The sequence below is a fragment of the Nicotiana tomentosiformis genome, chromosome 5, assembly GCF_000390325.3.
Source record: "Nicotiana tomentosiformis chromosome 5, ASM39032v3, whole genome shotgun sequence".
Lineage (NCBI taxonomy): Eukaryota > Viridiplantae > Streptophyta > Magnoliopsida > Solanales > Solanaceae > Nicotiana > Nicotiana tomentosiformis.
Window position 1 is genome coordinate 136,189,900 of NC_090816.1, and position 25,203 is coordinate 136,215,102.

The following is a 25,203-nucleotide window of genomic DNA, read 5'->3' on the forward strand; positions in this document are numbered from 1 at the left end:
TTTCTCCGTTTTGGCATTTTAGTCAATTTTTCTACCATTGTGTGCTGCTGTGAATGCTTCAAGACATCGCATGCTGCTGCTGTGAATGCTTCGTTAAGCTAATGTTCTTCCTATCCTCAGTTTTCATGTATATACGTGCGGTTTACGCACTTACTGAGCTCGTTCGCTTGTTGCTACTTCTCCTTTAAGTTCAATTGCTGTTCTCCTTGTAGTTTGTCTCTTGATCCTTATATCTGTTTCATTTGACTATGTTTGTTGTTTCTGTAATCACTAAACTATGCAATCTGTTGGCTTCCTGTAATAGTATTTCATCACTTACACTTCCCCATTTCAAGACAGGTGATAAAATTAATGGCCTTTACAATCTGGAATATACTATGTTTTGGCTGTGTTACTCGGACTGTCCAAAAATATTGCTATGTGTGTGTCAGATCTTCCGAAAGTAGTGCATGTATGGAAGATCTGACACGGGTGCAGCGGTATATTTGGAGAGTCGTGTAACATAGCTTTTAGGTTATCATATATTTTTAGGAAAATCTTTTCAGGGTTTTTTGTTTCCTTGGAAGAAACTTTGTCATGGAAATTTGAAATTAATATGTCAACATTGTTGTTACATTAATAGTTATGACCTTTGATTTGTAAAAGAACATGGACAAAGATCTGCAGTTTCAACTCTTAATTAATCAAGATATCAAAGTAAGGCAGATATTTTCAGGGGTATTATCACTTTTAGCCCGCGCTATAAACCATTTATATTCGGTAGCCGAAAAAGTGTATAAAATTTATATAATTTTTATATATAACATACAACATGTATATATATACAAAAAATGTACATTTTCCGGTTATTATTTTGAGAGTGACTATATAATGTCATTTTACTTTATGGGTTCATTCAAACCCAGTTGCTTTAGTTTGTACCTTGTATATGCGTTTAAAATCTACTAAATAAGTACAGACAATATATTTCGAGCATAATAAATTAAATGAATTGTGGTAGAATCTCAAACTCGAATCCATAATATTCGAATATTGGATCCGCTTCTGTCAAAGCAGATGCAAAATATCACTCGATTTACTAAGTTACTATTCTTTTGCTACAGTGAGTGCGAATTTAGATTTATACCCTTAAGATTTTCAACTACGAATACATTATACAGAATTTCAATCGGATTTTAAGGTGATACCTAAACCGGTGTTTCATCTATTTTTTAAAAATTTTGTGGTTAACGTAAGGTTTAAGAATACAAAAAATATAGGTAAAACTTTACAAAGTTGAGTAGTGTACGAAAAATAAAAAATTCAAAGCTTATCTAAGCCTAAGTAAGTATAAATCCACTTGCATTTCCTTTTCACTTTATTGACATTTTCTGCATGACTTGGTGAATGGATTTTCTTAAAATATACATTATAATGGTGGCAAATTTTAAGTATTGCTAATTCAAAAGCATTCATGACAGATGCAAAGTCAGGATTTCAAGCTTATGGGTTCAGGATCTTAATTATTTTAAGTTACTGGGTTCTAAATTAATAATTTGTACATATTTAATATAAATTTTAAGACAAATACATGATTTGAACCAAAACAACTGAGTTCGGCTGAACTCGCAACCGACATTGTGGCTCCGCCTCTGTCCATGGATGGAGTCATAATATGATAAAATTAAAGTCATATACCAACTAAAGTCTATTTGGTGATCCATATAAAGGAGAAATCCATTTTAATTCTCCCTTAACTCTTGCGAACACACTACGCAGTCCTTGGCATGTCAAATTTTTTCACGTAGTATCAGAGTAGACAAAAATCTAAGGTTTGAATCTCACAAGCACTTAATCAAAGAATCAAGTTCGCAAGTGAAGGCACGTGTTTTACCTGACATGTTAAACTTTTTAGATGACTTAGGTCCGTATGTGAAAAGAAGTATTATAAACCTAAAATAAATAATAATGATCAATATATGAAAATTTAAGAGATACTGATAATATTTGTTTCATTTCATAGCACTGGTAACAAGAGTCTTTTTTACCAAACTTAAGTCAATTGAGATTGGTACCAGTACACTTAAGCTAAAGCAAGAGTAGGAATGAAATTGAAATACATTTCAATAAGTAATAGTAGTAGTTTCTTAGCTTGGCTGACTTTCTTCTCAAATTTCAAACAGTGAAGCTTCTTTGCCAGTCCATATTGTCAAATACTGCATATATCCAAAAAAAAACTTGCAATTGAATTGAAAAAAACTCTTAGTTGAAACAGAGAATAATAGAGAAACCTCTTGGCTTTCAATTATAATTACTAATCACAAAACATGATAAAATCGCATGATAATTGGTTATGTACCGATTCAAGTTTATTATCAAGAGTTGTGATGATATAGATAGAATCCCTCCACCTTTACACAAAAGTCTCAAGTTCGCGCCTTAAAAATGAAAAAAATTTGGTTGAGAGCGCTTCATCTTTAATGAATCTTATGCGTCGTAAATTCAAATTAATCAGATCAGTAAGTTTCAGATACCGAATGGTTATAAAAAAAATAATAGACTCAAATGACCCTAATAATTAACTTGAAAACTTAATACTTTTTGTTTTCATCGTCGAAACCAAAAGGTTAGCTTATTAAAAGGAAAAAAATGAAGAGGATCAACATAAAATAGAAAATAATGGAGAATAAAATTTACCTGTCACAATCCACTTGTGGACCAATAGGAACTCTCTTGATCTTACAAACCTTGAAAAGTTTTCTTCCTTTTTTAACATCAATAACAGAAGAATTCCCAGTTTTCTGAAGACACTTACATAATTCTTTAATATCATCAATTGTACTATTTTTTACAAGACTAGCCAAAGTTTGAGAACCTTGACAACATTCTTCTGTAATAGTTTTTCTACAACCCAATAAAAATGGTTGACATGGTGATAATAAATCTTGGGCTTGATAACAAATCAATGATTTCATAGGAATATTAGTATTTTGCATAGTCACAAATCCTACTATTCCTAGAACCATTAGTGACCATATCATTGATTTTTTCATCCCCATACTTTGAAAATATTCTAAATAATTAAAGATTTTTTGGTTGCTTTGTTGGTTTTGGATATATGGTGTTCAAGTGAATTATTTTGTGGGCTAATTATATAAATGCATGGACTCTTTTACTGTCAATATTGGAGTGGTGTTCAACATTTTCTAGAGATCATGATTACCATTTCTTTTTATTTTTGGTGGGGGAGGGGGAGGGGGAGGGGTTGGATCTAAGGCGAGTTCTCTAATTCACCTGATTCATTTTTTACGATTATGTATGTATATGTAAGAAAAACATTTAATGCACAACCACACAAAGCATAACGTATTCACACATGTTCTTGAAAAGGATCACGCTCCAAGTAGGTATAATGTATGCAGCCTACCTTCAGTGGCGGAGCCAGAATTTTTGTTAAGGGGTGTCAAAATACATAAAAGTAAACATACCAGGAAAATAAGAGGAGTCAATACATAGTATATATACATATAATTTATTTTTTTACCTACCTATACAGTGTATTTTTTCCGCAAAGGGGTGTCATTTGACACCCCTTTCTATAAGGTGGCTCCGCCACTGCCTACATTTGATGCAAGCATTAGTGGTTAATTCTACGGCTCGAACCCGTGACCTTTGCTCAAGACTGGCCTTCAATATAATGTGAAAAATTATTTCAATCTCAACTTGCTATTTTTGTTTATTAAAAACACAAAAACAAGAAGATAATATACAAACTTAGGTGTGGAATCAAGTGAAAGCACTAAAGATTGTGGAATACTGCAAGTAGTGGATATTGGAAGACATATAATCAAGGATTTGGCAAGGGGATATTATAATTTTGTTGAATATTCACACAAATCATTAACTATAGAATTGGATTTGACACCCATTAACTTGCCGTCCATTGGAATTAAAAAGTCTTTTATTGGTTCTAAGCACCAAAATTCTTAAATATTATCATCGCGTAGGTCCTATTAAAGGAAGTGAAACATATTTTATTTAGATTTCTCCGTGGCTCGAAATCGAGATCTTAAGTTAAGAATGAAGGGATGGTATACATCCTGCACCCTTTGGTGGTAAGACATTTATGTTACTTTGATTAAATTGTAGACTTGGATTTACATAAAGTAAATATGATTATTTTATTTAAATCATTTGAGCATAACATACATATTCAACCATAATACAAGCTTTATGTGTGCTAAAGAAATGCCCACATGCTTCTTAGTGCGTTCCACTTGATGAAGATATAATACTGCATTTTCCAAAACAAACCAATAAGTATATTAGTAAAGTATTATTGAACTGGAAAATAATTTACATATAGTCTAAACTAGAAGAATAGTAAGAATTAATCTAAATAGCTGCTCACTCAACTGCATAAAATAAAAAATGCCAGCAACTAATGTTAGACGTATAATATATGTATAATTCATGTATAGTATATGTATAATTTATGTACACCAGTCAGAAAATATAAACAGTGAATCAGACTGGCTATTTATGTAAAGATTCCGAAGAATACATAGTAAACTATTTATAATATAGCCATGAAATTTCACCTTCATGGGACAATAACAAGAGGTTTCTTGTGGTGAATTGAATGGTTGTCATGATTAGGAATTGGTCTCTTGAAAGACATGATTCCTGTATTCCTGTATTTGTTCAGCTTGAAGCCTTGAGTTGATGCCGATGAAGCCTTTAGTCTACACAAGCAATCAAGTTCAAGATCAAACACTTGTAGGGTGTCAAATTTAGCACAGGAAAGTATAATGCGCAAAATATAAAATTGGTCGGTCGATAAAAATTAATTACATTCGCTAGCCGGAAAGTGTATATAATATGTATATTTTGTATATACATTATATTAGCTATTACTCAAGGGAGCGACTAATATATATATATTTCAAGTATAGTCCATCCAACCTATCAAAATTGGGCGAGTTAAACGGGACATATATTCATTGACGGGTTAATTTGAGCATAACTTGAATTAGCCCATCTAAGAGTTTGTGCCAAGTTGGGTAGTCTATGTAACTCAAATTGGCCCATAAAAATTGTCAAAATAGAGAAAAAGTTTAATAGCATGTTTGGCCAAGCTGTAAAAATCAGCTTATTTTAAGAAGTATTTTTTTCAAAAGTGCTTTTCTCAAAAGTACTTTTGGTGAGAAACAGTTTGTGTTTGACTAATTAATTTGAAAAGACTTCTGAGTAGCAATTAGTGTTTGGCAAAGCTTTTAAAAACTGATTCTAAGTGGATTTTTTTCTCAAAAGTGCTTTTGGAGAGAAGCTACATTTTTTAATTTTCTGTTTCTCCTCAAAAACACTTTTTTTCTTCCAAAAGCTTGGCCAAACACCTCAAATTTGAAAAAAAAAGTATTTTTTTGAAAAAAAAAGTAATGCTAGGATTGGAGAAGCTTGGCCAAACAGGCTATAGGTACGATTGGTTAGATATAAACAATATAAATAAAAGAAAAAGTAATGGTTGGTTTGATTAGACAATTAATCAAATCATAAATAATTTTTGAGTTGGACGTACGGGTTGAGTGACAACAACACCAACAACAACAACCCAATATAATCCCACTAGTGGGGTCTGGGGAGGGTAGTGTGTACGCAGACCTTACCCCTACCATGGGATAGAGAGACTGTTTCCAAATGACCCTCGGCATCCTTCCCTCCAAGAACTCCCCACCTTGCTCTTGGGGTGACTCGAACTCACAACCTTTTGGTTGGAAATGGTTGAGTGAGGAACCATTATTTATCCAACTTGACCCAAGTAAATTTAGTAAATTTTGAGTGTAACCTAACATTATTTTTAATGTAGCCCGCTTATCTGGATCCAAAGAAATTCAATCCGCTCATTTAATTGGCCAATCATGTGTAAAATCAAAAGTGAGCAAGAATTAAGAGGAGAGAGAGAGAGAGAGAGAGAGAGAGAGAGAGAGAGAGAGAGAGAGAGAGAGAGAGAGAGAGAGAGAGAGAGAGAGAGAGAGAGAGAGAGAGATTACGTTTTGCAATCGACATTGGGACCAATAGGAAGAGAAATATTAATATTGCAAAGGTGAGGAATTTGCTCAGCTCTCTCTTGAACTACTCCAATAGACAAAGCTTCTTTCTTGAGACATTCACATACATTTTTAAGCTTCAAATCATTATCATTAGTAGCTAATATTTTCATTAATCCCTTAACACCATTGCAACAAGGAACACTAATATCACCTTTTCCCATTAAAAACCCCTTGCATGGCAAAAGCTTAACAATGGTATTTGGACATTCATTGCCATTAACAGAACTAATTGCAATAATTAGAGCTAAAACCACGAACCCGAAAACAAAAATTGAACGACCCATATTTGTTATTTTTGATTGAAATTAATAAATTTGTGATGGAAAATTTAAGATTTGTGTATATTTTTATAGTAGAAATTTTAGCTTAAAGTTCTTGAGCAAAAGTGTGAGTATGAGAAGTGCATGCATGAAAAATGCAACTTAATTAAAAAGAGTTATAGGTGAAAAGGGTTGGATTTTACATGTGAGCATGTAATTGTTAATAATGTGAACATTTGGACTATCTTATAGTAGCATAGAACATGTGTAATCCACTTGAAAACTTGTTTCTTTATTTTCAAGCAAATGATCATGCTATGTTTAAGTATAATTGATCTTTTTCCCTCTTATTGGAAAAAATATTCAGTCTTACCCTGGAAAAAGAAAAACCACTTTGAACTGAAATCGATAAAACTCAATATATATTTAGTTTGATTCATTTTATATATTTAGCTAGCAAAATTACTTAATTAGTTGGTATGATCTTTTTCATTACCTTGACTCCAATCGAACCATGAGCAACCCCACTAAATCAATCATCAGGATCAAGATTAATGGAAACTTTTGTGATCAAAACCAAATATTGCTATTATTTTTAATTGAAATTATAGGACTATGTCCTAACCGATCGATGCAGTGCTGGATAATCATTGATTTCTATACCCCTTTTTTGGTGGTGTATCACTATGCTCTGGTATTGTTGGTGGAGAGTCGTTGACCCCCGATCAATGCCGGAGCTAAAATTTTGGTTAAGAAGTGTCAAAATATATAAAAATAAACATACTAGAAAATTAAGGAGAGTCAAAACATAGTATATATATACATATAATTTATTCTTTTTCCTACCTACACAGTGTATATTTTTTGTGAAGGGGTGTCAAATGACACCCCTTCCTATAAGGTGGCTCCGCCACTGCCCCGACCCTTTTGGTGCACCAATACAATTGGTACATTTATGCCCTTGTGTTGTGGACGGAGTGATATCTACCCCTTATTTTGGTGGTGCATCACCATGACCAATACCAGGACTATGCCCTGGTATTGTTGGTGGATAGTCGTTGACCCCCGACCCTTCTGGTGCACCAATACAATTGGTAAATCTATGCCCTTGTGTTGTGGACGGAGTGATATCTACCCCTTGTTTTGGTGGTGCATCACCATGACCAATACCAGGACTATGCGCTGGTATTGTTGGTGGAGAGTAGTTGACTCCCGGCTCTTTTGGTGCACCAATACAATTAGTAATTCTATGCCCTTGTGATGTGGACAGATAATCGGTGATCTCTACCCTTTGTTTTGGTGGTGCATAACCATGACCAATACCGGGACTATGCCCTACTATTATTGGTGGAGAGTCGACCCCCGACCCTTTTGGTGCACCAATACAATTGATAAATCTATGCCCTTGTGATGTGGACAGATAATCGATGATATCTACCCTTTGTTTTGGTGGTGCATCACCATGACCAATATCAGGACTATGCCTTGATATTGTTGGTGGAGAGTAGTTGACCCCCGACCCTTTTGGTGCACCAATAAAATTGGTAAATCTAGGCCCTTGTGTTATGGACAGATAATCGGTGATCTCTACCCTTTATTTTGGTGGTGCATCACCATGACCAATACCAGGACTATGCCCAACTATTGTTGGTGGAGAGTCGTTGACCCCCGATCCTTTTGGTGCACCAATATAATTGGTAAATCTATGCCCTTGTGTTGTGGACAGATAATCGATGATCTCTACCCTTTGTTTTGGTGGTGCATCACTATGACCTATACCAGGACTATGCCTTGATATTGTTGGTGGAGAGTCGTTAACCCCCGACCCTTTTGGTGCACCAATAAAATTGGTAAATCTATGTCCTTGTGTTATGAACAGATAATCGGTGATCTCTACCCTTTGTTTTGGTGGTGCATCAGCATGACCAATACCAGGATTATGCCCTGGTATTGTTGGTGGAGAGTCGTTGACCCCCGACCCTTTTGGTGCACCAATACAATTGGTAAATCTATGCCATTGTCTTGTGGATGGGTAATCGTTGATCTTCACAACTTGTTTTGGTGCATCATGATAATTTGTAGAATCATGTTCTGGTCTTGCAGGTGAATAATCGTCGACCTTTGCTCCTTGTTTTGGTGTACTAAGACCAATACCATATCCAGGGGCGGAGCTATAGTAGTGGGTGCGGGTTCGGGCGAATTCAGTGACTTTTTCCGGAATCCTGTATTTGTATTTAAAATATATACTAAATCTATATACATATTATAATATGGCCATTATTTTGTCAAATGGAGTCCATCTCACATAAGTATAAGCATCTTTGCAAAGTGTAGACTTTGTTGGCAATATTCTTTGGGACCCAAAAATATTGCATTGTGTGTTGGACATCATTTGCACAAGTTGTATCTCTTCTTTTACACCTAAGAGGTCAAGACTTTTTGCCTATAAAAGGAAAGGCTATTAGTTCATTTTAGACACACCAACAAGACTTGTCTTCATTTCTTGTTTCTTCCTTTCTTCCTTTATTAAGAGTGTTTTGTATGAGAGTTAAGTGTTGGGAAGCACTTGTGTGAACCCTTTCTTTGGAGTGATCTTGTGAGGTTATTCTCTTAGGGTATTTGGGATTAATTAGAGTGTTTACTTTAATTTTGTACTCTCTTTTGTACTCTTATTGTTATAGTAAATTGCTCCTCTCCGCTTGTGGACGTAGGTTACTTTGACCGAACCCCGTTAAATTTGTGTCTTCTTTATCTACTTTAATTGTCGTTGTTATCAACTTTCATTGTCTTTGTTATTGTCATTATATCGTTGTTTGGCTAAATTCCGCACTACCCGGGTTCCCGATCCTAACAAATTGGTATCAGAGCCGGATCTAACCGAATTAGTTTCAATAGCCAAAATGACTCTAACAAAGACCTATGTTGAGAAATTTGACCGAAGAGCAAACTTCGTAATATGGCAATTAAAGATGGAAGCTATCCTAATTCAGGATGGCTTAGACTTGGCGTTGCAAGGAAAGGAGAAGAAGCCGGATAAAATGACGGACGAGGAGTTTGCCGTCATAGACAAAAAGGCAAAAGCATGTATCATTTTAAATCTCTCAAATGAGGTTTTACGTGAAGTTTCTGTAGAAACCACAGCTAAAGGCATGTGGGAAAAATTGAAAACCTTATATATGAAGAGGATGGTAGAAAATAGACTTTACCTGAAGCAGAAGCTTTATACAATTCGTATGGGTGAATGTACCTCTATTCTCTCTCATCTTGACACCTTTGATTCCATTCTTTTGGATTTGAGTAATATAGATGCTGAAATTAAAGATGAGGATCAAGTCGTGTTACTGCTTTGTTCTCTACCCCTATCTTTTAAGCATATAAGAGATACTATGCTTTATGCAAAGGATAATATCTCTTATAAGGATATTAAATCTATCTTAAAATCAAAAGAACAGATAGATAGTGATATTACTGGGGAAGCTAGTGGAACTCAAGCGGAAGTTGGCTTGTTTGTTAGGGGCAAATCCGACTCCAATTCCAGATATAATAATTTAGAGTGTCGCTATTGTCATAAGAAAGGTCACATTATCTCTGAATGCTATAAACTGAAAAATAAAGAAAAGTACAAAGAAAGAAAAAATGAGCACAAAAATACTGACACCGCCGAAGCTAGTGTAGCAACTGATGAGATTGAGGGAACTATATTTTTAGCAACTGAAACTAGTTTCAGATTAGACAATGAGTGGATTTTAGATTCCGATTGTTCATATCATATGTGTCCTAGAAGGGACTTATTTTCTACATATGATTCAGTTGCAGGTGGAGTTGTCCAATTGGGTAACAATGTTACTTGTAACGTTATTGGCAAAGGTACAATTCGGGTCAGAATGCACGATAATGTGCTGAAAACTCTCACTGATGTTAGATATGTTCCTGAGTTGAAGAAAAATCTCATATCTTTGGGCACTTTAGAATCCCTTGGGTGCAAATTCACTGGTGAAGGTGGAGTTCTGAAAATTTTTCAAGGTGCTCGTGTGATCATGAAAGCACACAGATCTGGTTCGTTGTATACTTTATTGGGATCCACTGTTATAGGCCCTACTACAGTTTCGGTATCAGACAATTTATCTGATTTTGATGGCATTAAATTTTGACATATGCCCATTGGGGCTTTTGCGGAGAAGGTGGAGCAAATTTACTATATCATCCAAAATTAGGCCAAGGTGGAGATTTGTAATATGGCCATTATTTTGTCAAATGGAGTCTATCTCACATAAGCATAAGCATCTTTGCAAAGTGTAGACTTTGTTGGCAATATTCTTTGGGACCCAAAAATATTGCATTGTGTGTTGGACATCATTTGCACAAGTTGTATCTCTTCTTTTACACCTAAGAGGTCAAGACTTTTTGCCTATAAAAGGAAAGGCTATTAGTTCATTTTAGACACACCAACAAGACTTGTCTTCAATTCTTGTTTCTTCCTTTCTTCCTTTATTAAGAGTGTTTTGTATGAGAGTTAAGTGTTGGGAAGCACTTGTGTGAACCCTTTCTTTGGAGTGATCTTGTGAGGTTATTCTCTTAGGGTATTTGGGATTAATTAGAGTGTTTACTCTAATTTTGTACTCTCTTTTGTACTCTTATTGTTATAGTAAATTGCTCCTCTCCGCTTGTGGACGTAGGTCACTTTGACCGAACCACGTTAAATTTGTGTCTTCTTTATCTACTTTAATTGTCGTTGTTATCAACTTTCATTGTCTTTGTTATTGTCATTATACCGTTGTTTGGCTAAATTTTGCACTACCCGGGTTCCCGATCCTAACACATATATACTGCTGAACCCAGTTACAAAAGGGGTCTTGATTCAACGGTAAGAGCTGTGGGTTCGCTGGAAAAGATGAGGGTTCGATTCTCGCTGAAAGCGATGTTTTATTTTAAAATTTAGAACCACACACTACAAATCCTAGCTCCGCCTCTGACCATATCTATGCCCTATTCTTATTGATCTCTACCCCTCGTTTTGGACCATGACTCGCTCTGGGGGGTCCATAATCATCGACATGTTGATCATCAATGGATCGACTCGTAGCTAGAGTTTTTGGTATAATATGATCGGGGACAATTATCAAAGCCAAAGAAAGAAATATTGTTAAAGAGATTGAGTAACGAGCCATTATTTTAGTGCTTGCCTATGTTTTCAGTAGTGAATGCAGAGCCATTAGACTGTTGCTGTGTTTATATAGTTGAAGTAGTGATGAATCTGATTAATGTGATAGATCATTTGAGATTATGCAAATCACCCAAAATACAATAATCTTAGATACATTTACGATCCTATTTGAGTGATGCAATTTTCTGTTTACTTTAGATTACTTTGACATAAATGGACTCTTAACTCATTTTTAACCTTCATTATTCTTACTTGAGAAAGATATAGGAAAACTTCATTAATTATGGTCCAATAACCATTTTAGCTGCATTTTGGTTTATTTCTCGTGGATGGGTTTTGAATTTACCACGGATAGTCATTGATGCCATAGCTAATCTTAGTTAATGGAATATTCAAAATTAAATATTTATACATATTTAATGAAGTTCCTAATATAAATACTTAAGCAAAGGGTTCGGCCGAATTCGCGCACTATAGGCTAGCTCTACCTCTCACAGAATATTGGTTTTTGGGATTTCGATATTGTATTTGTGTAAAATATTATCATTTGCAACTTTTCGGAAAAGGATATATCAAATGTTGGTGATTTATTAGATATTAATCTTTTAAAAATTGTCCCCTAAATCTCTTAATGTTATGTTTATACAAAGCGTTTCATTAACAACTTATCAAACAAATTACAGATGCTAAAATTTACGAAGGGATCGAGAATAAGGCACTAGCAACCAAAGTGATCAAAATTGAATGATAGAATGATGAACAGAAAATAAATAGATCTGAGGCTAATAAGGGTTGTAATTGAGTAGTAAGTAGGTTCGAGCCTGGTATAAAGTCGCTTTTGTTAGGAATCGCTCTATTCTAAATATGGGACTTCACGACGCGAAATCTGAATTTAGTCGGGTCTCAATACAAGTACCAAACACCAGATGGGAAACAGAAAATTTAGAGAGAAAGACAACGGTTCTATTTATAGTTTGTGTTCACATGTCATTATTGAGCATTCTTAAATAAAAAAATACAATGTTCTAATTTGATTCAATCTTTGGTTTGATTCATTTTCACGTATTTACCAAATTACTTATTTGATGACTTCATAATCCTGATTTAAATTACGAAGAATAAACAACATAACTCGATATTCATTATGATCAAGACTACTAAAACATGCATGTAATCAAGAAGCAGATTTTTTAAGCAAATTTTTTGCTATTAATTTAAATTGAAATTCACCAACTTCTCACAGTGCAATCATGATTGCAGATACATCTACAAAATTTACCAAAATAGATGATTAATTTATCCTTGCATTGGTGCATCATTGATCTCTATACCTTGTTTTGTCACACCATAATCAATTGCAAGATCATGCATTGGTCTCGTGGGTGGGTAATCGTTGATCTCTGCCCCTTGTTTTGGCGTGCTAAAATCATTAACAAGTCCATGGGGTGGGCAAACATAGAATTCTTCACTCTCTTTTTGTTCTTGATCTTTATTGCTAAGACAATGACTTGCTCTTGGGGGACTATAATCTTCAATGTGGATTAAAGATCTAGAATGGCCATAATCAGGAACAATTATCAAAGCCAAAATAAGAAATGTTTCTAAAGAGATTGAGTAAGTGGCCATTTTTGTAAATTTTTTGCCTGTGTTTTGTAGTGAGTGTAGAGCTATTCAGGTTGTTGCTACATTATATAGTTGAGGTAGTGATGAGTCTAATCTTAGTGGATGCAAAAAACATTAAATGTTTTTTTCTTATCTGTCTAATCCTTTGTGAATTTAATTATTCGATATCTTATTGATAGGAGATAATAAGTACTATGTGAAATTAGTTGAGCTACGCGCAAGCTGATCCGGACATCATGAATATTAATAAACAAAGCAGTGATAAATCAATAGTCTTAGATATTTATATTTAGGGCAAATATATATACGGCCCCTTAAACTTGGTTCCAATTTCCATTTTGACACCTTAATTTAGCGCTTTTCCTATTGAACACTTTAATTCTATTTTGGTGTATACCATTTAAACACAACGTATGTCCGACCAAAGGAGAATTATGTCCACACATGATAAGCGCGTGAATGTTATTAATACTTGCTTAGGTGGATATTCCAACGGTAAAAATAAAACCCACCCGTTAGACCTACTTTAAAATACCCGATTTTTTCATTTTTTCTCTCAAGAATGCCCTAACTCCTCTTTCGTTTTCTTCCCTTGTGTCACACCTCCTTTTTTCCGAAGGGGGATAAGAGAGTTTTTTCAATTTAAGTGACATTGTTCGAAATGAGATTATTTATTTATTCAGAGTCGCCACTTGGAATAAGTTATGGTGTCACAAGTCACCGGTTTATTTTAAATCCCAAATCGAGGAAATTTGACTCTATTTATGGTCTGCGAACACAGAAGATCGGGTAAGGAATTATGTTAACCCGGGAGAAGGTGTGAGGCACTCTCGAGTTCCGTGGTTTTAGCACGGTCGCTCAACTATTATTAATTTGCCTAATTATATGATTTAATACATTTTTAAAACCTATTGTGTATTTTTAACCTTTTAAACCGCTTTTAGTATGTATGGAATTATTTCTAAAATAAGTCACGATGTCGTACACTTGTCATTTTGGTACACATTGCAAACCGCGCCACGTGAAACGCACCCGCAATTTATAACATGTTTATTTTTATTATTATTTGAAGTTATGGTCGAGTCACGTGAAACGCACACTCGAATTGGGATTATGTATCGTGACCATGCCACGGGAACCGTACCCATAGCCACAATGATTTATTAATCGCGCCTAAAGCAAGTTAGGATGTTCAAAATTGCTCTTCCTACTTTGAGATTGCATGTGAGGACATCAAGAAGTATGGATAAGGTTTATGAAATGAGTGCAGATTCATTTATCCTACGTTGTGTTACCATACAAAGATTGATGACACTATCACAACAAATATTTTAGTATGAGAAATCAACAAAAAATAAAAACAACAACAATTGAATTGGCCTGTTTGATCTTTTGGATAGGATCACTAAATACATTATGACATTGAATTTATTGAAGAAGCACCACAATTGAAATCATATTACATTGTGAACCATTTGGTGAACACGTATTCACTGGGATGGCAGGGCCAATTAACCTTAAGCCCATTTGACTCTGTAACTTCAAAGTTCTGCAGTCAAACTTGCCGTAACTGGTACATACGGAAATCAAATATTTTGCAACAATTCCAATTCCATAGCTTATATTTAGACTTTGAAGTTATATATGAACTAGCAATTGAAAATTTCGAATTATGACTAAGTGTACAGAGATGTGCTAATTCTATATAACCATTCTGTAAACAACCCAGATTCATATAGTTTTCGATCAATTTATAAACATACAAACCGAACCAAGAAAGCAGTCTTCAGATGCATAAGAACAATAAATTTTCGAGCTCGATAGAATCTATTCGACATATTCTGGCATAAATCAACAAATCAACTTTATAGATCAATGTAATTGCAAGCTTTTGTGTGTACCTTAAATGCAAGATAAAATAGAGAAACAATGCCAAATAAAGGCAAAGAGAAGAAGAAGAACACTCAGCACACAGGGACATCAACAATCAACAACTTCTTATATCCCACAGCTCGAGAATCCCAGAAACATACGCAGCGACAACTCACAACTTTGATTTTAATTCCAGGAACAGCTTGAGAATCACAAAAATATGCAGCAACGTTGCTGACTCTTGCTTTTTTAAGATGTGGGGAGGGGGGATCTGATTCTATGTTGAAGATGGTGAGGGTGAGATAGTAGTCCTTTTCTTCAGAACTGCTGGGATTTTTCTTTTATGTGGGGAGGGTGCGCCGCTGCTAAGGGTTGGGCGTCAAAAACAATCAGGGGAAGGGTCTGTTATGGGTGTCTTAAAGAGAGGGGGTTCGTTCTCTTTTTTTTTTTAGGTTTTTGGTAAAATGGGTATTTTAAAGAGAGGGGGATCCGGTTGGGTCAGGCGGGTCATGGAAATTGGGTTTCTAAAGGGACGGGCTTGACTAAACCAATTTGTGTGGCTAAACTATTATATATATTTTACTCACTAATTGACTAATGACCTAATTAATTAACTAGCCTAAGAATGTATTTTTTGGTTTTTAGATATTTAAATAATGCATGTAACAATGTAATTAAATCCTAAAAATGCAATTTAAAAACTAAAATGCTATGAAATTAAGATTTGAATATTTTTATGATTTTTATGATTTACGATATTCCTAACATGCATAAACAATGCGAATAAATATAAAACAAATAAAGAAAAACTTCTAAAGTTCATAAAACAATTGAAATTATTTTTGGATTATTTTTTAGGAATAACTTCATATGTGAGGCAAAAACAGGTGCTCACACCTTACAAATTCGCCATTTTCCCCTTCTACTGAAGTTTAGATGCCCAAGCTTGAATCTTGATCTGATTTCTTCCTCATCTTTCTCGTTTATCAGTTCCATGTCACAATAATCAACAACTTCTCGCAATGGAATGGAAATTTGTGTAACGACCCGACTTGTCGTTTTAAGAATTAATACCTCGTTCATTTACTTAAGGTCTCAAGCAGTTTCGCAATATGTATTATGATCCGCGGGTGTGGTCGAGTTGAATTACTAAATATTCAGAATTAAATTAAAAGAACAATCCTAATTTAGAAGATTAAATGTAAAGAGCGGATCAGAGAGTTGAGTTTTGAGCAAACTGCTCCGGAATGGAATTTTGATGATGTCAATAACTTCGTATGGCGATTATGGACTTAGGAGCGTGTCCGAAAAATTATTTGGAGGTCTGTAGTGGAATTAGGCTTGAAATGGCGAAAGATAAATTTTTGAAAAGTTTGACCGGGGGTTGACTTTTTGATATCATGGTCAGAATCCGATTCTGGAAATTGGAATAGCTTCGTTGTGCCATTTCTGACTTGTGTGCAAAATTTGAGGTCATTCGGACGTGGTTTGGGAGGTTTCGACGTAATTTGTGGAATACGAAAATTTCTAAGTTCATTAGGCTTGAATCCGTGTGTAATTCATGTTTTTGGTGTTGTTAAAGGCGATTTGAAGGTTCGACTAAGTTCGTATGATGTTATGGGACGCTTTGGTATGTTTGGTTGAGGTCCCGAGGATCTCGGGTGTGTTTCAGATCATTTTGGGCTACTTTGGATGCTGATTTGCTGATATCTAGTGTTGTTCTTCGCGTTCGCGGAGAAGGATTTGACTTCTGGGATTTTGTTCTTCGCGTTCGCGAAGAAGAAAATCTCTGTTGCAATAGTCTGACTTTGAAGGCTCATATCTCGCAATCTATAATGAATTTGGAGATGATCCAAAAATGAAAGTTGAATCCCTTTGTGTCTAGTTTTCAGAAAGGTAAACCATTTGTCATTTGGAGTTGTGTACCAAAGGTTATGGTGGATATTCTACAGGCTATCTGGGAAGAGTTTGGAAATCTCTGCTGCACATGGCTGACTTTGGAAACTTATATCTCGCAATCTATAAAGAATGAGGAAATGAGTAACAAATGAAAGTTATAGCTCTTTGATTCTAGGTTCCATAAAGTTAAACTATTTGTAATTTGGAGTTTTGTACAAAAAATTATGACCATTATACTAGAGGCTGTCTAAGAAGAGTTTGAAAATGGTAGTTGTAGAATTTGTTCATCGCGAACGCGAAAAACAAATCCCTAGGCAGCAGAATAAAGTCCAAATTCATCTCATTCTTCCATTTTTGGACCAAGGAAGCTCGGGTGAAGCGAGTTTTCAAGAGTTTTTCAAGAAAAATATTGGGGTAAGAATTCCTAACTTGATTTTGGTTAAATTACATGAATCTAGTGTTGTTTTTATCACTAAATTAGTGAATTGGGTTGAAAATGGTAGAAATCCTCTAGATTTAATTTAAGATTTGAAGGGAGATCCGTCATCAGAATTTGATAATTTTGGTATGGTTGAACTCGTATCGGAATAGGTGTTCGAATTTCGTAAATATTTTGTCGGGTTCCGAGGGGCGGGCCCCGCACTTACTTTTTAGAATAAAATTTTAAGTTGTTATTTTATTATCCGAAATTATTTTCGATGAATTTTAATGAAGTGGTACAATTAATTTGGATAGATTTGAGTTGTCAGGAGGTCAATTCAAGCAAGAAGACGATTTTGGAACATCGGCATAACTTCAATAAGGTAAGTATCTTGCCTAACCTCGAGTGGGAAAATTACCCCTTAGGCATTGAGTCTTATGTGAAAATTGTGTGATTTGAAAGCCGTGTACGCAAGGTGACGAGTATGTACTAAGGCTTATATGTGCAAATTTTATTGGTTTAAAGTTTTAGGCATTCTTATGTATTAAATTAGATAATTGTTGGCATTAGTAAATCCTTGAATTATCACGCCTCATTCCTTATTTGTCAAATTTGTATTTTATATAATAACTTGGTGTTATTGTCATTTGGATTTTATGTGAATTACGTATGTTTGTTGATTTGATATTTTTCTTGGAATTAAATTAATGATGGAATCCTTATCTGCAAATATTTATTAAATAAGTTTAAATTAAGGAGTTAATATAATTATCAAAAATTTGGATTGATGAAGGTGTTGCCCTATACTGAATAATTTTCACCTCTGTTGATTGTTTTGAGGTTTTATATACGTTTTGTGGAGCCTTGGGCTATTTGTTGAAGAATTTATTGATTCTGCTACATATTTGAAATTTGATTTTGGTCAGTGGCAAATTGTGATATGAATTGTTGTATTGTGTTGTGGTTTAAACACTCTCCTTGATGTTATTTATGCTTCCTACCTTGCTTGTTAATGATATACATGTGCTTGGTAAGGAAGAGTGTAATGCACGAAGGGTGATGCCGTGCCATTTGAGAATGTAAAGCACGAAGTGTGATGTCGTATCATTTGAGAGTGTAAAGCACGAAGGGTGATGTCATGCCATTTGAGAGTGTAAAGCACGAAGGGTGATGCCGTGCTATTTCATTTATATTATCAGGTGAGGATGAGATTAAAAATACGAAGGGTGATGTCGTGCAATTATTTTTATATTATCATATATTCATGGCACGAAGGGTGTTTCCGTGCAGGCAAGGATGAGAGACATACATTATATTGTGATATCGTTTTGTTATGTATACATTCATGCCTTTATCTTGAGATGTTATTGTGCACCTTTATTTTCTATGTGACTTGTAGTCGTTATTTCTTCCTGTGTGCCTCCACTTTATTTCTTTTATTGTTATTGACATTTCTCCCACCTAGTTGGTACTGTTATATGTATGCACGGTGAGAAAGATATAAATGCACGAAGGGTGTTACCGTGCCTATTGAATTGATCTACATATATGTATTGGGTGAGAATGAGACAAGTGCATGAAGGTATTGCCGTGCCATTTGATGTGATACGTTGAATATATTTCTCATGCCAGGAAAGTTAAATGAGGTGTCACAAGGTGACTTTTATTTGAAAGAAGTATATTTGAAAGATATTTACTTGAAAGAATTATATTTGAAGGATATTTACTTGAAAGAATTATATTAGAAAGATATTTATTTGAAAGAATTATATTAGAAAGATAATTACTTGAAAGAGTATATTTGAAAGATATTTACTTGAAAGAATTATATTCGAAAGATATTTATTTGAAAGAATTATAATGGAAGGATATTTATTTGAAGGAAGTATATTCAAAATATATTTATTGAAAAGGATTATATTCTATAGACTTTAATTGAAAAACTTATAGATAAAAGATGTATATTGAAAGGACTTGATTAATTGGTTGTACTTGTGTTTATTATTCCTTTGAGTAATATTTATGGTATTCCTGTTGCCTTGTTGTTTAAATCACTAGTTGATTTGTGTTGCTATCACTGCTATTTATTTTTTATTATTTTGTATATCATATTGCACAAGTTATTAGATTAGTGAGTGTTTTGACTGTACATCGTCTCTACTCCACTGAGGTTAGTCTTGATACTTACTGGGTACCGACGGTGGTGTACTCATACTACACTTCTGCACATTTTTGTGCAGAGCCAGGTATTGGAGATATCGAACTCGGATAGAGTTAGAGTGGGATCGCAACGATTCAAGGTAGAGCTGCTTGGTCGTCGTAGTTCCTTGGAGTCTTTCCATTTTATTGTACTGTTATTTATTATTTAAACAGTATTGAGTATTCGATCCTTGCAATCATTTTATGTATTCAGTTAGAGTTCGTGACTCAGTACTACCAGTCTTGGGAGATTTTTAAAATTATTTCCACTTTTAGTTTCGACACTGTATTAAATTATATTTTTATAAAAAAAAATGGCTTGATTTATGATTATAATCGGCTTACTTAGTCTTAGAGACTAAGTGCCATCACGACGCTTGTGGTGGAATTTTTGGGTCGGGACAATTTGCCACTGTGGATTTAATGCGCCACTGACTATATCATGGTCATCTGCAAACCCAGGTCGCCGATTTTATGGTTTTAAATTGGTAAGTCGATCGTATTATTTTTGTTAGACCTTTGAATTTCTTAATAAAGAAATCTGTTTTTAATTTTTTTTTTTGGCTGCATTTCTTTTTGAATTTTGTAGGGTCGAGGTGGCTGCAAATATTTCAGATGGCATGATGATGAAATGCCTGACCAAGCTAAGAGGGTTATACGGGGTCTGTTGAAGAGAGTCGAAAGAACTGAGAAAACAGTTGCGCGGTTGAAGTGGTTATTTGTTGTGGTGGTGGTGCTGTTTCTATGGATTTGGCTTTGGTGATGCTGGTGGTTTGAAGAACAATGTAGTATTTTTATAATATGTTGATGCTAATAGTGTTGTAGTTGCTGCTATTAGTTCAAGAAAAATATAGTATGTTTGAAGTAGGTACTAGGAATTTGGCATTTTGTTAATGTACACTATCTTGTTATGAATGAAATGGAAATGACCAATTTTTAATGCAAATTTAAGTTCAGTTGCACTTCCATAATGTGTTATGAATGAAATGCAAATTCATATTCATGAATTGAAAACATAACTGCCTAAACATTCCATTGCATAATGTGATGGACTAGCATTACATCCAAGCTAAAAAATAGAGCATTATTTTAGTCTACAAATTATAAAAAATAGAGCATTATTTTTTCAAACATATAACTGCCCAAACTAGTAAACTCTAATAGAGCATAACTGCCCAAACAAAAAACTGATAGTGACATCTTAGATAACATAAATAAAAATTGGTCTGCTTCACAGTGTAGATGCATCTGAACTTGTTTGACTTGAAGAACCTTTTTTTCTTGTTGCACTCATTTGCTGAAGTTGTGACCTTGTCACTGCATTTCTTCCTTTAAACTTCAATCCGGGGGGCTTAAATCCAATGTCTATGTTAGTTGCAGATGTATCCTTGAATGTCCCAGCTAATTTGATGTACTCATTTGTTGTGTTCTGCCATTGGTAGTAATTCCCCTATAGTTGGTACTAGTCCCTACAAAAAATAGTAATAACTATTAGTGGACAGTATATATAAAGCAGGAAAAAGAAAAATTAAAAGTTGATTGTAACTTTACCTTTTGCATATCTGACATAACAGTTAAGCCAACACCATCTCCCAACTGTAAATCTGCAATCAAATATGTGATGAACCAGCTCCAGGAGTGTTTTGTCTCTTGATCAACTACAACCCATGCAATAGAAAATATTTGATTGTCCCCATTTCTACCAACTGCAACAAGTAACTCACCCTTGTAGATTCCCTTTAGAAAACAACCATCAAATCCTATAATCCTTCTGTATAATCCTTCTGCACCCAGGCTCAACAACTTCTGGCCCACATAAAAGGCCACATGGGACAGTCTCATCAAGCAACACAGGCTCATTAACTACATGCTTAATATACAAATCTAAATGATCAAGATGATTAAGGTGACAAACTATATTATACAGTTGTTCATCATTTTCAATCAAGACAAAGTCATTAGATTTAGGATTAATTAAATAAAAACCCTCTACCTCAGCATAACCCATATCTTTTGTGTAGGACAAGAGCTCAAAAAGAGAAATGTGGTCCTTGTCTATCATGTGACCATCCTCACCCCTCTCTTCTACATATCTCGGGACAGGATCCTTGACAATATGTCCACCATGGTGAAAATCGACAAGAATATATTCGTCTGCAGACATGTCTAAACCCTCGAAACTTCAGTCACGACCAACTCCAGTCACGACCAGCTCCAGTTACGACCAACTCCACTCACCACCACAGTCAAACGAAGCAAATGATTACCCGTATTAGTAATATAATGGCCAAATAGTTGACGGACAGTTGAATCTAACTCAAAATCGATGAAGATTCCACCGGAAATCGGTCTCAATGTAGTTTATTAGGGTTTATTAGGCTAAAGAAAGGGGATTTTGGGTGGAAGATCGATTAAGTGAGGCGAGGTATACGGGTAAGGTAAAAACAGAGTTTTTTATCCAGTCTAGATAAATAAACACGTGTCAAACTATTATTGGTATGTTATTCCACGTGGGAAGCGTTTAAAAACACGCGCTTAAGTTTTTACAGCCCCGTCATGCATTGTGTTTAAATGGTATAGTCCAAAGTACAGTTAAAGTGTTCGATAGGAAAAGAGCTAAGTTAAGGTGTCAAAATGAAAACTGGAACCAAGTTTAAGGGGTCGTACACCTATTTGGCCTTATATTTACGATCCTTTTTGAGTGATGCTATTATCCATATTTTCTTTAAATTACTTTTAATAAATGAACTTTTAACTCTTTTTTTTTACCTTCATTATTCTTCCTTACCTGAAAAAGATAAAGGAAAACTTCATTAATTATAGTCAAAGAACCATTTTAATTGCATTTTGTTATTTTTATCTTTTACTTAACAAAAGTTATCTAAAGGCCAAATACAATCTTTTGACGTAGAAATAACACCAGGTAGCCACTCTAAAAGGCTGCTATTTAGGAATTAGTCAGTACGTCCTGAATTTTAATTTTTCAGTTCATTTTCTCAGGACAAAAATGTCCTGAGTTGTCCCGAAATTGAGATTTTTAATCTAATATTTCAGGACAAAATAAGTACTGACTTATCTCTATATAGCATCCCTGAGAATGGCTATATGTGCACTCACCTGATGTATTAAGCTATGTTTATCTTAGTTAACTAGAATTTATTCCATTATGCTCAATTTAGATCACTTTTTCGTAAATTTCCTTTCTGTTTTTTTATATATAATATAGTTACACCGTTTTAGCATTATGTAATTATTTCTATTTCATTTTCAATTTAATTTCAATATATATTTTTTTAAAATCAACCAATTCATATTCAAACGCCTCTAGAAATCTTTCCTCTAGTTTAGCAAGACAAGAGCCCGTTTGGACATAAAAAGAAATTCACTTTTTTTTCCAAAAAAATTTATTTTTTTCGAAATTAGTGTTTGGCCATAAAATTTTCTATTTTCACTTGAAGATGAATTTTAAAAAATTTCAAAAATTTGAAAAATTCTAAAAAGCTATTTTTCAAAATTTTCACAAAAATCACTCACAAAACTTCAAAAACAACCCAAAATAATATTCATGTCCAAACACAACTCTAATTTTCAAATATCATTTTCACTTGAAATTTTTTTCCACTTTTTTTGGAATTTTACAATTCTTATGTCCAAAACGAATACATAAAAAATACACAAAATTATGGATTGAGAAGAGCTGGAAAATGAGTTACGCACATTCTTTTTTCTGATTCTATGTACTATTTTTGTGAAATAATTGATTGTGAAAGCAAATAATATCATTTGAACCTTTTCCAAAAAAGGATTTACCAAATGTTGGTGATTTACTATAAACGTGGATGTCGATAAAAGTTTGCTAAACATTATAATGAAGAAACTATCCCATAGATCAAGAGGAGACGATCTAGTTTCATTAAAATATTCCTTCGATTTAAAAAAAATTAAAGAAAAAAGAACCATTTTGAACCGAAATCGATAAAATTCAACCAGTATTTGGTTTGATTATTTATCGCATTTAGCAAATTACTTGTTTAATTTTTTCATAATCCCGACTTTAAAAAGGGCTGTCCGGTGCAGTAAACTCCCGCTATGCGCGGGGTCCGGGGAAGGGCCGGACCACAAGGGTTTATTATACGCAACCTTACCTTGCATTTTTGCAAGAGACTGTTTCCACGGCTCGAACCCCTGACTTTTACCAGTTACGCCAAGACCTCCCTTCGTAATCCCGAATTTAGTCGAACGATAAACAGCCCCATCGATTTTATTATCAGAATCAAGATTAAAGGATGATTTTTTAATCAAGAAGCAAACTTTGCTATTATTTGAAATTAAAAGTCACCAACTTTGCATTACAAACCATGGCAAGATCAATAGAACCGAACACATACTAAAATTAAACCAGACAATAATATTACGTCTTAGTCCCAAACAAAGGGGACATCCGATAAATTAGACGATTGAGACAATTTGAAAAAGTCTAGTTTTGGTTACTGGTATTGAAAAAATAATGTGATATAAAAATTGGTGTTTTCATATAAACTTTTGAATCATTTCGCTTAATTTTGTTAAAGATATCTGGCAAGTCTAATATTGGACTCAAGGTTGTTTGGTTTTATTTCAATGGAAACAAATAGCTCTAACCAACAACAAACACTCCAAAAGATGAGTCAACAAAAACCAGTTAAATCATTTTGCTTTCGTTTAAAGATCATCTGGCTTTCCTCCATGTAAAGAAAAAGACAATTTTAAAGTCGTTGTTGGTTTTTTTAATAATCGTTCGGATTAGTTTGCGCGTACTTCAATTAATTTCACGTGATACCTGTTACCAACACAAATATTAATAGCATGTTTGGCTTATAAGCTTCTCTAATCCTAAAAGTACTTTTTTTTCCAAAAAAAATACTTTTTTTTCAAAGTTGAAGTGTTTGGCCAAGCTTTTGGAAGAAAAAAATTATTTTTAAACCTAAGCAGTTTTGAAGAATAGAAAAAAGTAGCTTCTCTTCAAAAGCACTTTTGAGAAAAATACACTTAGAAGCAATTTTTAAAAGCTTGACCAAACATTAATTACTGCTCAAAAATATTTTTTAAATTAATTAATCAAACACAAACTATTTTCTCACCAAAAATACTTTTGAAAAAATATATTATCTCAAAATAAACTGATTTTTGCTGCTTGAACCAACATACTATAAGTAATACTATCTAACGAGACGTGACCAGCTGAAAAGAAATCACTAGCATTTTGCTTTCGCTAGGAAATGTTGTTTGGTTTTATTTCAATGGAAACAAATAGTTGTAACCAACTAAACAATTTCTCTAGTTGCCTAGCAGGTCCAAATTTCATTGGGATCTCAGATAAATTAAAGAAAATACATTTAAATTGGTCCCACTTCAAATCTTAAGTTTTCTTAATTAGTCATTGTTCAATGGAAGAAATCAATAACAGGAAGAAGAGTTCCAATATCATTAATGGCTGTAAGTAATATTTTCTCTTCAGTTTCTAACTTTTGCACTTAATTAGCTTGTTATTCTTGATTATGGCTTTATTATTAAGGGGAAAAAAACACCTAAATTTAGTAGTTTATTTGTATGAACCTAATTACTCATTTGTGAAAACAAATGAAGTGCATTGTTTGCCTTTACAATCAAATATATAGTTCTGTCAATTTTACAAGG

General features: G+C 34.1%; 1 protein-coding gene and 1 long non-coding RNA gene across 2 annotated transcripts; both read right to left on the reverse strand.

Annotated features, from left to right (window-relative positions):
- Positions 1–1,974: 1,974 nt before the first annotated feature.
- LOC104117578 (uncharacterized) lies at positions 1,975–3,106 on the reverse strand. The gene is made up of 2 exons (XR_691089.4): positions 2,677–3,106; positions 1,975–2,195 (listed from the first exon to the last, which is right to left on the reverse strand). It is a non-coding gene; the product is annotated as an uncharacterized lncRNA (long non-coding RNA).
- A 2,919-nt stretch (positions 3,107–6,025) lies between these two features.
- Positions 6,026–6,373, reverse strand: LOC104117588 (non-specific lipid-transfer protein P5-like). Its single transcript, XM_009628657.4, has one exon. It carries the CDS (start codon positions 6,371–6,373, stop codon positions 6,026–6,028), a length of 348 nt encoding a protein of 115 aa, XP_009626952.3.
- Positions 6,374–25,203: the final 18,830 nt, after the last annotated feature.

Bases quoted from the DNA above. Each gene is read 5' to 3' on its own strand.
- LOC104117588 (XM_009628657.4), bottom strand. From the start codon at position 6,373: ATGGGTCGTTCAATTTTTGTTTTCGGGTTCGTGGTTTTAGCTCTAATT.